This window comes from Ranitomeya imitator, chromosome 1, assembly GCF_032444005.1.
Source record: "Ranitomeya imitator isolate aRanImi1 chromosome 1, aRanImi1.pri, whole genome shotgun sequence".
Lineage (NCBI taxonomy): Eukaryota > Metazoa > Chordata > Amphibia > Anura > Dendrobatidae > Ranitomeya > Ranitomeya imitator.
The window spans coordinates 526,914,695-526,929,737 of record NC_091282.1 but is presented as its reverse complement, the minus strand read 5'-3'; the positions used below and the strand labels follow the sequence as shown (position 1 = coordinate 526,929,737).

At 44.9% G+C, this 15,043-nt stretch overlaps 1 protein-coding gene across 1 annotated transcript in view; it reads left to right on the top strand.

The window, feature by feature from the left end:
- SUSD1 (sushi domain containing 1) overlaps positions 1-15,043 on the top strand; it is a 466,537-nt gene that overhangs the window by 186,697 nt on the left and 264,797 nt on the right. Inside the window, exons 6-10 of the mRNA XM_069767010.1 lie at positions 862-1,014; positions 10,056-10,232; positions 10,912-11,091; positions 11,731-11,910; positions 12,283-12,462. Of these exons, the coding sequence (XP_069623111.1) occupies positions 862-1,014; positions 10,056-10,232; positions 10,912-11,091; positions 11,731-11,910; positions 12,283-12,462 (870 nt within the window). The remainder of the gene's footprint in view (positions 1-861; positions 1,015-10,055; positions 10,233-10,911; positions 11,092-11,730; positions 11,911-12,282; positions 12,463-15,043) is intronic.

The following is a 15,043-nucleotide window of genomic DNA, read 5'->3' as shown; positions in this document are numbered from 1 at the left end:
GTGAAAACACGCTGACATGTGCACAGACCCATTAATTTGAATGGGTCGACGTGTGTCAGTGTCTTCGGTACGTGCGAAAACTGTCACCACACATACCGGAGACACTGACGTGTAAAACCGGCCTAAGACTATGTGCATACGTTGCGGATTAGGCTTAGGAATTTCTGGTGCGGATTCTGCCTCTCCTGGCAGAAAACGCACCTGCGGATTTGTCGCATTTTTTGTGTGGTTCCGCAGTGTTTTTTGTACGTTTTTGCTGTGATTTTCTTGCGGATTTGCTGCGCGGTTTTCTATAATGGAATGGGTACAAAAACGCTGCAGATTCACAAAAAAGAAGTGACATGCTACTTCTTTTAAACAGCAGCGTTTCGGCAGCGGATTTTCCGCAAAGTGTGCACAGCATTTTTTTTTTTCTCATAGATTTACATTGTACTGTAAATCAATTGCGGATCTGCAGCGTTTCTGCACCTCAAAAAGCGCTGCGGATCCGCAGAGAATCCGCAGCGTGTGCACATAGCCTAAGTTGTACATGAAAAAATTGCATGTCTGAATGAGGCCTTAGGATAAATTAGTTTTCTACTGGCTACTATGTTAGTTAGTCCTCGAAAATACAGTTCCTAGCATTTTTTTTACATTTCAACCATCATAAAAGTAATGCGTTGTTCATGTCTAATCTTCTTGAGAAGTGAAGCAGCTGGCTTGGTGGGATACTTAACTACCGTACTTTTGTGTAATTGATTTGAACATACTAACTAAGCATTTCCTACTATTTCAACATTTTGGTCACACATTCCTAGGTCTACCTGAAACCTTCTAAATTGTGAATGTTTAAATACATCTGAATTTTTTTTCTGTTTATAGATATTGATGAGTGTGAAGTTCCTAAAACTTGTGGTATTAACGCTCTGTGTCAGAATATCCCGGGGAGTTTTGAATGCTTCTGTAAAGAAGGCTACAAGGCGCAATATGGCAAAAACACTTTTCAAAGCAAAGGTATCAAATTTATTTGTCAAGGTAAGAAAGGAGGGAGTAAAACTACTTTAAATAAAAAGCTAGACTGGTATCAATGTATATTATTATTGAAGATTTTGTTGATCATATTAATAATAGTAGTGATAATAATAATTATGACATTCTAAATATGTTATATGAAAAAGTAATTAAGTCATGTTATAAAAGTTACTTTCTAATACAAAAATTCCACTTCCCATAATTTAGCCAGCAATGTAAACTATGTGACCCTTATTCATTGGCAATTGCAAGCAGATGTGCACAACACTGAAAAAATGCACCATATTCATAAAGTGGAATGCGCGTCTTAATAAATTTGAAACATTATGCTCCAGCGAGTCTTTCATTAAAGGGAATCTGTCACCCCCAAAATCGAGAGTGAGGTAAGCCCTCCGGCATCAGGGGCTTATCTACAGCATTCTGTAATGCTGTAGATAAGCCCCCAATATATCCTAAAAGGTTAGATTATACTCACCCAGGGGCAGGGGCTGACTGGCAAATTTTAGCCTGGGGGGCAAGCACACAGCAGTGGCCCATGAGTAGCGGCTCATCCTTAAAGGGGTTGTCGGATCTTATGCTACATGTCTACAGACACTATGTGTGAATCCTCATATCATGCGCTATGAAGATTCTCTGGTGCCGGCAACAGGTGGTCTTGTGACTGCAAGCATGCGATATATATATATTCCCAGCCACATTTCGACTAGACTGTTTTGGGCCTTGTTCAATACAGTTGCATTAGGCCATGCAAGTCTGGTCGGCATGTGACCGCATGTATGCAAATCACAAACTTACAGCCACACACCCGCCAAATAACCACAGCACTGCCAGCAATGTGAGAAGCACAAGTCTGCAGTCCAAAGAATGACAGAGTGAATGCACCAATGGCACACACACACACACGCACAGCCCCACTGTATAATGACAGACACACACAGCTACACTGTATAATGACACACACAGCCCCACTGTATAATGACACACACACACAGCCCCACTGTATAATGACAGACACATGCACAGCCCCACTGTATAATGACACACACACACAGCCACACTGTATAATGACACACACACACAGCCACACTGTATAATGACACACAGCCCCACTGTATAATGACACACACACACAGCCCCACTGTATAATGACACACACACACAGCCACACTGTATAATGACACACACAGCCACACTGTATAATGACACACACACACAGCCACACTGTATAATGACACACACACACAGCTACACTGTATAATGACACACAGCCCCACTGTATAATGACACACACAGCTACACTGTATAATGACACACACACACAGCCACACTGTATAATGACACACACACACAGCTACACTGTATAATGACACACAGCCTCACTGTATAATGACACACACACACAGCCACACTGTATAATGACACACAGCCCCACTGTATAATGACACACACACAGCCCCACTGTATAATGACACACACAGCCACACTGTATAATGACACACAGCCCCACTGTATAATGACACACACACACAGCTACACTGTATAATGACACACACACACAGCCACACTGTATAATGACACACAGCCCCACTGTATAATGACACACACACAGCTACACTGTATAATGACACACAGCCCCACTGTATAATGACACACACTGCCCCACTGTATAATGACACACACACACAGCCACACTGTATAATGACACACAGCCACACTGTATAATGACACACACACACAGCCACACTGTATAATGACACACAGCCCCACTGTATAATGACACACACACACAGCTACACTGTATAATGACACACACACACAGCCACACTGTATAATGACACACAGCCCCACTGTATAATGACACACACACACAGCTACACTGTATAATGACACACAGCCCCACTGTATAATGACACACACTGCCCCACTGTATAATGACACACACACACAGCCACACTGTATGACACACACAGCCCCACTGTATAATGACACCCACAGCCCCACTGTATAATGACACCCACACAGCCCCACTGTATGACACACACAGCCCCACTGTATAATGACACCCACACACGCACAGCCCCACTGTATAATGTCACACACACAGCCCCACTGTATGACAGGCACATGCACAGCCTCACTGTATAATGACACACACACGCACAGCCCCACTGTATAATGACACACACACGCACAGCCCCACTGTATAATGACACACACACGCACAGCCCCACTGTATAATGACACACACACACGCACAACCACACTGTATAATGGCATACACACACGCACAGCCCCACTGTATAATGACACACACGCACAGCCCCACTGTATAATGACACACACGCACAACCCCACTGCATAATGACACACACACGCACAGCCCCACTGTATAATGACACATGCACAGCCCCACTGTATGACAGGCACACGCACAGCCCCACTGTATAATGACAAACACACACCCACAGCCCCACTGTATAATGACACACGCACAACCCCACTATATAATGACAGGCACACGCACAGCCCTACTGTATGACACGCACAGCCCCACTGTATAATGACACACACACGCACAGCCCCACTCTATAATGACACACACACGCACAGCCCCACTGTATAATGACACACACACGCACAGCCCCACTGTATAATGACACACACACGCACAGCCCCACTGTATAATGACACACACACAGCCCCACTATATAATGACATACACACACACACATGTACAGCCCCACTGTATAATGACACACACACGCACAGCCCGACTGTATAATGACACACACACACACGCGCAACAGCACCACTCTATAATGACAGGCACACGCACGGCCCCACTGTATGACAGGCACACGCACGGCCCCACTGTATAATGACAGGCAAACGCACGGCCCCACTGTATAATGACAGGCACACGCACGGCCCCACTGTATAATGACACACATGCACAGCCCCACTGTATAATGACAAACACACACAGCCCCACTGTATAATGACAGGCACACGCACGGCCCCACTGTATAATGACACACACACACACAGCCCCCCTCTGTATAATGACAGGCACACGCACAGTCCCACTATATAATGACAGGCACACGCACGGCCCCACTGTATAATGACACGCACACGCATGGCCCCACTGTATAATGACAGGCACACGCACGGCCCCACTGTATAATGACACACACACACACAGCCCCCCTCTGTATAATGACAGGCACACGCACAGCCCCACTATATAATGACAGGCACACGCACGGCCCCACTGTATAATGACACGCACACGCATGGCCCCACTGTATAATGACACACACACACACACCCATTGTATAATGACAGGCACACGCACGGCCCCACTATATAATGACAGGCACACGCACGGCCCCACTGTATAATGACACACACACACACAGCCCCCCTCTGTATAATGACAGGCACACGCACAGCCCCACTATATAATGACAGGCACACGCACGGTCCCACTGTATAATGACACGCACATGCACGGCCCCACTGTATAATGACACACACACACACACCCATTGTATAATGACAGGCACACGCACGGCCCCACTATATAATGACAGGCACACGCACGGCCCCACTGTATAATGACACGCACACGCACGGCCCCACTGTATAATGACACACATGCAGCTCACAGATGCACGCAGCTCACACACGCACGCAGCTCACACACACGCACGCACGCAGCTCACACACACGCACGCAGCTCACACACACACGCACGCAGCTCACACGCACACATGCACGCAGCTCACACGCACACATGCACGCAGCTCACACACACACACACGCACGCAGCTCACACACACACGCATGCACGCAGCTCACACACACACGCACGCACGCAGCTCACACACACACACGCATGCACGCAGCTCACACACACACGCACGCACGCACGCAGCTCACACACACACACACACACACACACACTCTCCTCATACACACACACACTCTCTCCTCATACACACACAGACACTCTCCTCTGTGGTGCAGGGGCGGCTGATGTCCATGTGCAGCTCTTCAGTTTCTCCTGCTCACAGCTCTGCACTGTCCCGGCACCTCCCCCATCTCTCCCTCTCTGCCGGGATAGCAGATAAGAGCAGGAGAAGCCGGAGCTCCGTGCACACACAGGCCGGTATGCCGGTATTCTGACCTTTCATCTTGGCTGCTGGCTCTCTCCCTCAGAGTGGCAGTGGCGCATAGGAGCCTGCTCATCACATACCCCTGCAGCTTGCATGTTAGGGCTGCTGGCGGGATGACACCATCGCGCACTACAGGTGCGCTATGTATTAGTCACTGCCAGTCCTCCAGCGGCCCTGTGCAGCTGCTTAGACCCCGGCCCGGGGGGCATATGCATTTCTGCCACCTGGGCCAGCCCGCGCCTGCCCAGGGGCATTCCCAGTGCTGGTCTGGGTCTGGCAACTCCTATCTTCATCAGATCACGTCCTCTTCTGGTCTTCAGGCTGTGGCTCCGGCGCCGGCGTACTTTGTCTGCCCTGTTGAGGGCAGAGCAAAGTATTGCAGTGCGCAGGCGCTGGGCCTCTCTGACCTTTCCCAGCGCCTGCGCACTGCAGTACTTTGCTCTGCCCTCAACAGGGCAGACAAAGTACACCTGCGCCGGAGCCACAGCGTGAAGACCAGAAGAGGACTTCATCGTAAGAAGATGGGAGGCCCCGGACCGCGACGCCCATCGGACCGGACCAGCAGTGGGACCGCCCCTGTGTGAGTATAATATAACATCTTTTTCTCATCTTTTAGGATATATCGGGGGCTTATCTACAGCATTACAGAATGCTGCAGATAATCCCCTGATGCCGGTGGGCTTAGCTCACCCTCGATTTTGGGGGTAACAGATTCCCTTTAAGGGCTCATTCACATGAGTGTATAAAATGTTATCAGATAGCACTTGGAGCAGTGTTATGCTATGGGGCAGCTCAGATCTGCGATTATTTTCTCATGTTGATTCGGCATCTCAATATGCCACAATTACATCCGAGAATCGGATTGCACTCACTCGGATGTCATCCCAGTGCAGTGCGATTACCGAGGATGCCAGGAATGGAGAAGATGGAGAAATTACTTTCTCTGTCTCCTCTGCATCTGTGCTGCAGTTCTCTCACGTGAAAAATTCAGATCACACTCAGATGACACTTGGCCAATGCTTGCAGCAGAGTAAGTTTGAGCCGAGTGTCATTAGTACATCATATCCAGTGTTCTTCCATCAGATGCCATACGCTAATGTGACCCCAACCTAAGACTGACATACAAAACACCAGTGTTAATGAATCTGTCTTATCAAATTTACTTTCCAATTGTTCAGTAAAATACATATATGTGGCAAATAAAAATGTAGGATATCTCTCAGAGTTATAAAGATTTTTCATTGGTATTGATATAAATATCTTTTAGCTATAAAGAAAAAAATTTGTGCATACTTCTTTCCCAACAAGCATCATAAAAGAAAATATTCCGGTAAGGCCGGGATCACACTTCTGAGTTCAATGAGAGAAACTCGTGCATCAAGTCCTGGCACTGCCGCCAGCAGTCGGGACTAGAGCATGCGGCTGCAAGTTCCGGTGGCAGTGCCAGGACTTGATGCAAGAGACTCACGTGAGTTTCTTGCATTGAACTCGCAAATGTGACTCAAGCCTAATTCATTGTATCTTGGCCAAATTTGTAAAGCCTACTTTTCCGCTCACTAGTAATAATTAGGTTGGTAACAAATAAAGTTCTGATTCTACAATAGAAATAAAAATAAAAACTAAATCTAGATACACCTGCCGCTGTTCCTATGCACCGGTTTAAGTGTTCCGATCTGGTCTTTTTTGTTTCCGTTCTGTTGAGGTAGACCGTGAGGTCTCTGCGGCCAAATAGTGGCCGCTAACAAGTTGCAGTCATGACATTTCATCCAAGCCAGAGGATAGGGTTAAGAAAATGTTAAAGGTGACAACGACCAGCAGTGCAAAGTTAAAAGTTCAGGTCCTGCATGGGTCTATGTTGTACAGTCATGGATACAAATTTTGAGAATGAGACAAATATAAATTTTTCCAAAGTCTACTGCTTCATTTTTTCTAATGGCAATTTGCATATACTCCTGAATGTCAGAGTGATCAGCTTAACAGCAATTACTGTACTTGCAAAGTCAATATTTGCCCAGAAAATGAACTTTAACCCCCAAAACACATTTCAACATCATTGCAGTCCTGCCTTAAAAGGAGCAGCTAACATCGTTTTAGTGATTGATCCATTAACACAGGTGTGGGTGTTGATGAGGACAGGGCTGGCGATCAATCACTCATGATTAAGTAAGAATGACAAAGGAGGCTGGTGCTTGGTATCATTGTTTCTCTTCAGTTAACCATGGTTATCTCTAAAGAAACACGTGCAGCCATCATTGTGGAGCGCCCCCAGACACAGACCCGGTCCGTGACCCTGCTAAGGGGCATCCAGTAAAGGGATTTGTACAGTCTGTCAATGGTTCGTGACGCCACCTGTGGTGTTCGGTCAGGGTGACCGACGCTGCTGTGGGGTCCACTGGGGTGATGGAATGGTAGCTGGATGGTATAACTTCCCACAGGTGAAGTATGTCCCCAGGGCTTCCCAGTGAGGTGGATGGTAATGGTGTAAGGCCCAGTCAATAGTCAATAACGAGGACACAAGGTTGCAGTCTCTTTACCTCTTTACTGAAGGCTTCAGGATCCTCAGTCCAGAGCACGTTCAACCGGGCTATCAGAGACCGGCCGGTCCGATGGGCACATCCAGAGTTTCCCTCGCAGATGGAAATCGTTGCCTACCAATAGCACCTGTGTGTTGTAGTCCTACTCTGCTGAGCATTCTGAATAGTCCTCACAACTGCTGTTCCCGTTCGTTGGTTCTCTACAGCTTCCTCTCTCTCTCTCGTTCTTTGGTTCCAGATGTTGCTAGTTTCTAATGTCCCCCAGATACGTTATGGCTAGGACGCCACCCATTTGACGGGAAGGCTTGGAGGTCTTCCGGGACCCTAGAGACGCCCCTCTCCCAATGTTGCCCCCTATGTCTTCGTAGGTGTAGAAAGTAGACAGCCAACCTATGATTAACTGTCCAGCGGAATTTGAAGTAAGGCCTGAAGTCAGTTACTCCTACGGTGATCCGGCCACCGACTACGCGCCTCAGTAAGATGTTGCCTTCCTCTCTCGGCACGACTCTTACTGGCTCTCCTTTGTGCTGATCTCGTTTACACTGTTCCACAATATTCTTCCCTTCGTGTCTCTCTCTTAGGATACCGCCGCAAGGTGTGCAGGCGCAGTTCCGTAACGTTCTCTTCTGTTCGCTAGGCACCTGCCAGGTTCCCACGCCTGACAGGGACCCCCCTGTGCCTTCTCCCTGCAACACCCCCTGCCACGCGATGTTGCCTGGTTCCAACCCAGTCAGCTTCTGACTAACTTCCTCCCCAGCCCCTAGTTTTACCAGTGTGAGGAGTGGCCCAATAAATAAAGCCCTTTGCTCCCCCTAGTGGCCGGAGTGTGACGTGTAATGTGTTCTGGTGATACCTGGTCAGGATAACTCTTTAGTGCCATCAGACGTACCACTGCTCCCCTTAGTGGCAGAGCGCTATACTGCAACGACCAGGTCTCTGGGGCGCTGCAATTGCACTGCACAAAAATGGCCTAACAGGGAAGAGTATCGCAGCTACAAAGATTGCACCTCAGTAAACAATCTATCGCATCATCAAGAACTTCAAGGAGAGAGCTTCCATTGTTGTCAAAAAGGCTCCAGAGCACCCAGGAAAGATCAGCAAGCGCCAGGACTGTATCTTAAAACTATTTCAGCTGCGGGATCGGACTACCAGCAGTGCCGAGCTTGCTCAGGAATGGCAGCAGGCTGGTGTGAGTGCTTCTGCACGCACTGTGAGGCGGAGACTCTTTGAGCAAGGCCTGGTTTCAAGGAGGGCAGCAAAGAAGCCACTTCTCTCCAGAAAAAACATCAGGGACCGACTGATATTCTGCAAAAGGTACAGGGAGTGGACTGCTGAGGACTGGGGCAAAGTCATTTTCTCTGATGAATCCCCTTTTCGATTGTTTGGGACATCTGGAAAACAGCTTATTCGAAGAAGAAGAGGTGAGCGCTACCACCAGTCTTGTCTCATGCCAACTGTAAAGCATCCTGAAACCATTCATGTGTGGGGTTGCTTCTCAGCCAAGTGAATCGGCTCACTCACAGTCTTGCCTAAAAACACAGCCATGAATAAAGAATGGTACCAGAATGTCCTCCAAGAGCAACTTCTCCCAACCGTTCAAGAGCAGTTTGGCGCCCAACAATGCCTTTTCCAGCATGATGGAGAACTTGCCATAAAGCAAAGGTGATAACTAAATGGCTTATGGAACAAAACATAGAGATTTGGGGTCCATGGCCTGGAAACTCCCCAGATCTTAATCCCATTGAGAACTTGTGGTCAATCATCAAGCGATGGGTGGACAAACAAAACCAACAAATTCTGGCAAAATGCAAGCATTGATTATGCAAGAATGGACTGCTATCAGTCAGGATTTGGTCCAGAAGTTGATTGAGAGCATGCCAGGGAGAATTGCAGAGGTCTTGAAGAAGAAGGGTCAACACTGCAAATATTGACTTGCTGCATTAACTCATTCTGTCAATATAACTTATTGGTACTCATACTATGATTGCAATTATATTTCTGTATGTGATATAAACATCAGACAAACACTAATAAAAACCAGAGGGCAGCAGATCATGTGAAAATATAATTTTGGTGTCATTCTCAAAAATTTTGCCCATGACTGTAGTGACAAACACTTTAATCCTACAATGAAATAAATTCCTTATATATTAGCACAGCAAAAGATCAAAAAGAAAAGTCCCAAATTGCTGAGAGATTCACAAGACAATTATACTGACTACCCCACAAATTAGTCAATTAGCTACTTAGTGCGCCAAGAATACCACAAGAATGCTACTATTCAAAATCCACCATTACTAATAGGTTTACTATATATTTGCCCATTCAGCTGTTGACTGTGGCCAGCCTCCTGCTCTTCCAAACACTGAAATGATTTTGTCTGGAGCCACAACATTCGGAGGCCAAGTGACTTACACGTGTATATTTGGTTTCCTTGAAGAAGGCCACAACACATCGGTCTGCACCTCTAATGGAACATGGAAAGGCACCTCTTTGGTTTGTACAGGTAATGATACTATATACAAGTGCTTCTCACAAAAATAGAATATCATCAAAAAGTTAATTCATTTCAGTTCTTCAATACAAAAAGTGAAACTCATACATTTACAGAAATAAACACTTGAAATAGATCACTCTGTGTCATCGTTTGGACAGGGTTAATGCACTGCCCTCTCAGGGTTAATTGTTGTGGCCTCCTTTTGGATCTGGGAGGGATATTTATACCCATGCTGGACTAGGATTCTCTGTCAGTTATACTTTCGTTTTGTGTGCCTGACCCCCTGGTGTGCGTGTGCATACTGAGTTGTTTGTTGGCTCTCCATGTGTCCAACCTGTGGAAAGATCTTGCAGAAGAGGTGTTTACACGCTCATTTTAGTAAACTATCACATTCCTCATGAAATAATTCTGGAGTAGCCATTCTTAGAACTTTGCATTGTAAGAAAAAACATTGACATCTGGGTGTTAGCAGTTAAGGGTGTGACCCCATCGGTGCCAGCCTCTGCATGGACAAACTCATCAGACAAAGGGAATGGTTATGCCTAATTCTGATATTTTCATAAAGAGCTATCTGCCAAATGTCTGACAGCTACTTCATGTTTTTAAATCTTAACATTAAATTACGGTTAACTTTCAGGAAATCCTGGATTCTAATGTTGTGGCTTTCTGTCCATTTTTGTCTTTCCAGCTATAGACTGTGGTCACCCAGTGGCCATGCCAAACACTGTAATTCATAATTTTACTGGCACCACATTTGGGAGCATTGCGACGTTCATGTGTGCAACAGGATTTATTGCAATAAATGGTTATAATTTATCAGTATGCAACCACGCTGGAAGCTGGGAAGGAGCTAATCTTGACTGTAGAGGTAAGACTGACAAAAGGTTGATAATGTCTTATGATAATTCATATAACTAAGTGGTTGTAAATAGGGGACAATAAAAAATAATAAAATGCCAAGCTGTGATAAGGTATATTGAGTTTGCCCTGCTAGAAAAAAGCCTCATGGCATGTTCATACTTGGTATTTCTGCACCAAAACCCTTCCCTATTGGCAGGAAAAACCCTGAAAACAAAATGAATAATTTATTGTGTTTGCACTGGGGGCCCTAGGCAGCTGCTGGCCAGTATGCCAGCAGGTGTCAGTGTCCGGGCCCACTGGAGAATCCTCCGGTTCTCCGGTGGACCAGTCCGACCCTGTATACAGTGTGTGTGTATATATATATATATATATATATATATATATATACACACACACACACACACACTTATTTGATATCTTTTTATTACTCTTTATCTGTTTTTAGCCCTAATAAGAGACTTGGCCCCTCCTAGGCTCTATTGCTTCCATGAATTTCCATAAAGACTTTGCGTAAAGGGCTCAGCTGTGTTTCTGTGACAGAAAGCTGATTGCCATATAGTTGTTATGTTGTGTTATTTTGTATCTTTTTTGCACATTGTATGATTTTGAACTAGTTCGGATGACTAATCATTGATTTCCTTTAAAGAAATAGACTGTGGTCAACCACCATTACTTCCAAACGCAGAAACCAAATGGAATGGAGATGCTAATCTTGGCAGTGAGGTTCAGTATACATGTCAAAAAGGCTTTTACAATCCTAAAATTTGGCATGTGTCAAGATGTACTTCAAATGAAACATGGGAAAACATAACTTTTTCTTGCACAGGTAATACATGGACTGTATCTGATGTAATCTTGATTGTGCTTTTCATAGCTATAACCTTGGGTCATTGATACTGGAATCCTGTGTCAGCATGAACCAGCTCATACTTGTGGCTGCTAGTGCTCTGTTAACAGAGGTACATTTACTACTTTTAACCAGTGTAAAAGCATTCTACATTCCAGTTAGCTGAGGTAGTCAGTAAATTATTTTGCAAATATGATAGTTAAGAAAATTGAAAACTGAAATAGGTTTGTATAAAGTATTATAGTCTACATCCATTCTCCTTTTAGTGAGACAATACAACTTGATACATGGAATTTTCTTGCCCCATGCTATACATTGTATATATAAATAATTGTATGTTTTCTTTTGGAGAGGTTGACTGTGGGATGCCTTTTTTGATTGAACATGCTGACTGGATATGGAATAATCAGACTACCCTAAGGAGCCATGTCTATTATAAGTGTAGACCTGGATTTACTGACAGTGGCAAAAAGAACTATTCTGTATGCCTCGAGAATGCTACTTGGGATGTACTGAATATGAAATGCTCAGGTATTTTCTTAAAGTTAAAGTAAGCTGTATTTAATTGGTCACTGTTGCTTTAAGAAACTTTGCATAAATCACTACTACAAGCAAATATAAAAAATGTTGTAATATACTGTATCTTAGCAGAATAAAATGCTTGGTTCTCCACTAACACCTGATCAAACTATTCACTCTGCAAAACTGCTTAAAGGGAACCTGTCACCTGAAAAAACGCTATTAATCTGCTATTTTGTGGGGGTTAATCCGCAGGTTAATAGCATTTTGAACGTTCCCAGTGCCTGCACTAAGGCCCATGCTGCCATGAGGAAATTAACTTTATTCCCCTCGGCAACGTTCCGGTTTCAGTCACAGGCATGGCGCAGGTTCAGTTACCGATCTGTGTATAGAGAGGGGCGGCTGTAGCCGTGTCCCAGGCACTGACTGTCAGCCAGCCCTAGTGATGTAAGTCAGTCACTGACATCTATATATCTATCTATTCTATTTGCATATATCTATTCTATCTATTCTTTCCTGTCGGATCCCGATGTGATTTTACTTTTCAAAGGAGATCGGTGTGTAAAATTCAGACAGAACCGTGTACTGTGCGATTTTATTTCTTTTCTTTTGCTCACACCGATTGACTTGCATTGGCGAGTCTTGTCCAAGATACGCAGCAAATCGCAACATGATGCAATTCCAGCTGAGAAAAAAATCTCAGATGCGATGTAACCCATTGAATAACATTGGTCTGACTGCAATCCGATCTTTTATAGGATTGCACTCATCCGTTTTTCTCGCAAATGAGTATGAGCCCTTAGGATCATAAATGGCCGGTCAAGTGGCAGAGCAATTAAAGCCAGAAAACTTCCATATACCTCATAGTAACGTTTCTCTGGATATCGACTATTATATATACAGTATATAAACAGTTGTGCACTTAGATTTATGGCATCTTATCTTCTTCCGACTCGTTTCCCTCATCTTTTGGTCATACAGGGTTTTATCAGGGAATTCCTTCAATCAGGACAAGAAAGCCGTACTGTAATGGGAATAACAGCTCACACACAACCCTTACATACAATATGAGCCCATACACAGCCTCTACATACAGTAGGAGTTCCCACATAGCTACCTACATACAGTATAAGCACCTCTTAGCTCCCTTAACACAGTATGAGCCCCATATAGTCTGTTATTTACAGTATGATCCTGCACATAGCCTCCTATATACAATGTGAGCCCCCATCCTGCCACTTATATACAGTGTCGGCCCCCACATAGCTTCCTATATACAGTATGAGACCCTATATTGCCTCCTATATACAGTGTGAGCCCATATATAGCCACATATATAAAGTATGAGCCTCCATATAACCACCTATATATAATATGATCCCTTATATAGCCTCCTATATACACTACAAGCCTGCACATAGCCTCCTATATACAGTGTGAGCTCCCATATAGACTCCTATATTCAGTGCAAGCATGCATATAGCCTCCTATTTACAGTATGAGCCCCCATATAGCCTCCTATATACAGTATAAGCCTGCACATAGCCTCCTATATACAGTAAGAGTCCCCATACAGCCTCCTATATACAGTGTAAGCTCCACATTGCACCCTATATACAGTATAATCCCCTTATATAGTCTCCAATATATAGCGTGAGCCTGCACATAGCCTCCTGTGTACAGTATGAGACTCTATATAGTCTCCTATATACAGTATGAGCCCCTATATAGCCTCCTATATACAGTATGAGCCCCCATGTAGCCACTTATATACAGTGTGCTCCCCCATATACCTCCTATATACAGTATGAGTCCCCATATAGCCTCCTATATACAGTATGAGTCCCCATATAGCCTCCTATATACAGTATGAGCCACTATATAGCCTCCTATATGCAGTGTGAGCCACTACATAGGTTCCTATATACAATATGAGCCCCTATAAAGAATCCTATATACAGCATGAGCCCACACATAGCCTCCTATATACAGTATGAGCCACTATATAGCCTCCTATATGCAGTGTGAGCCACTACATAGGTTCCTATATACAGTATGAGCCCCTATAAAGAATCCTATATACAGCATGAGCCCACACATAGCCTCCTATATACAGTATGAGCCACTATATAGCCTCCTATATGCAGTGTGAGCCACTACATAGGTTCCTATATACAGTATGAGCCCCTATAAAGAATCCTATATACAGCATGAGCCCACACATAGCCTCCTATATACAGTATGAGCCACTATATAGCCTCCTATATGCAGTGTGAGCCACTACATAGGTTCCTATATACAGTATGAGCCCCTATAAAGAATCCTATATACAGCATGAGCCCACACATAGCCTCCTATATACAGTATGAGCCTGCACATAGACTCCTGTATACAGTGTTAGCCTCCCATACACATATTAATTTAAAAAAAAAACACCCGAGGCTCCAGTTTTAGTCTGGCCAGCACATATATGCACATATATATATCAGAGACAACGGGAGCTCTCCTGGCGCTGCGCTGCCATTCTGTAGCAGTGCGGGGCCAGGAAAGCTCCTTGCCGGGATATATGCACCACCACATAATGAGGGCAATC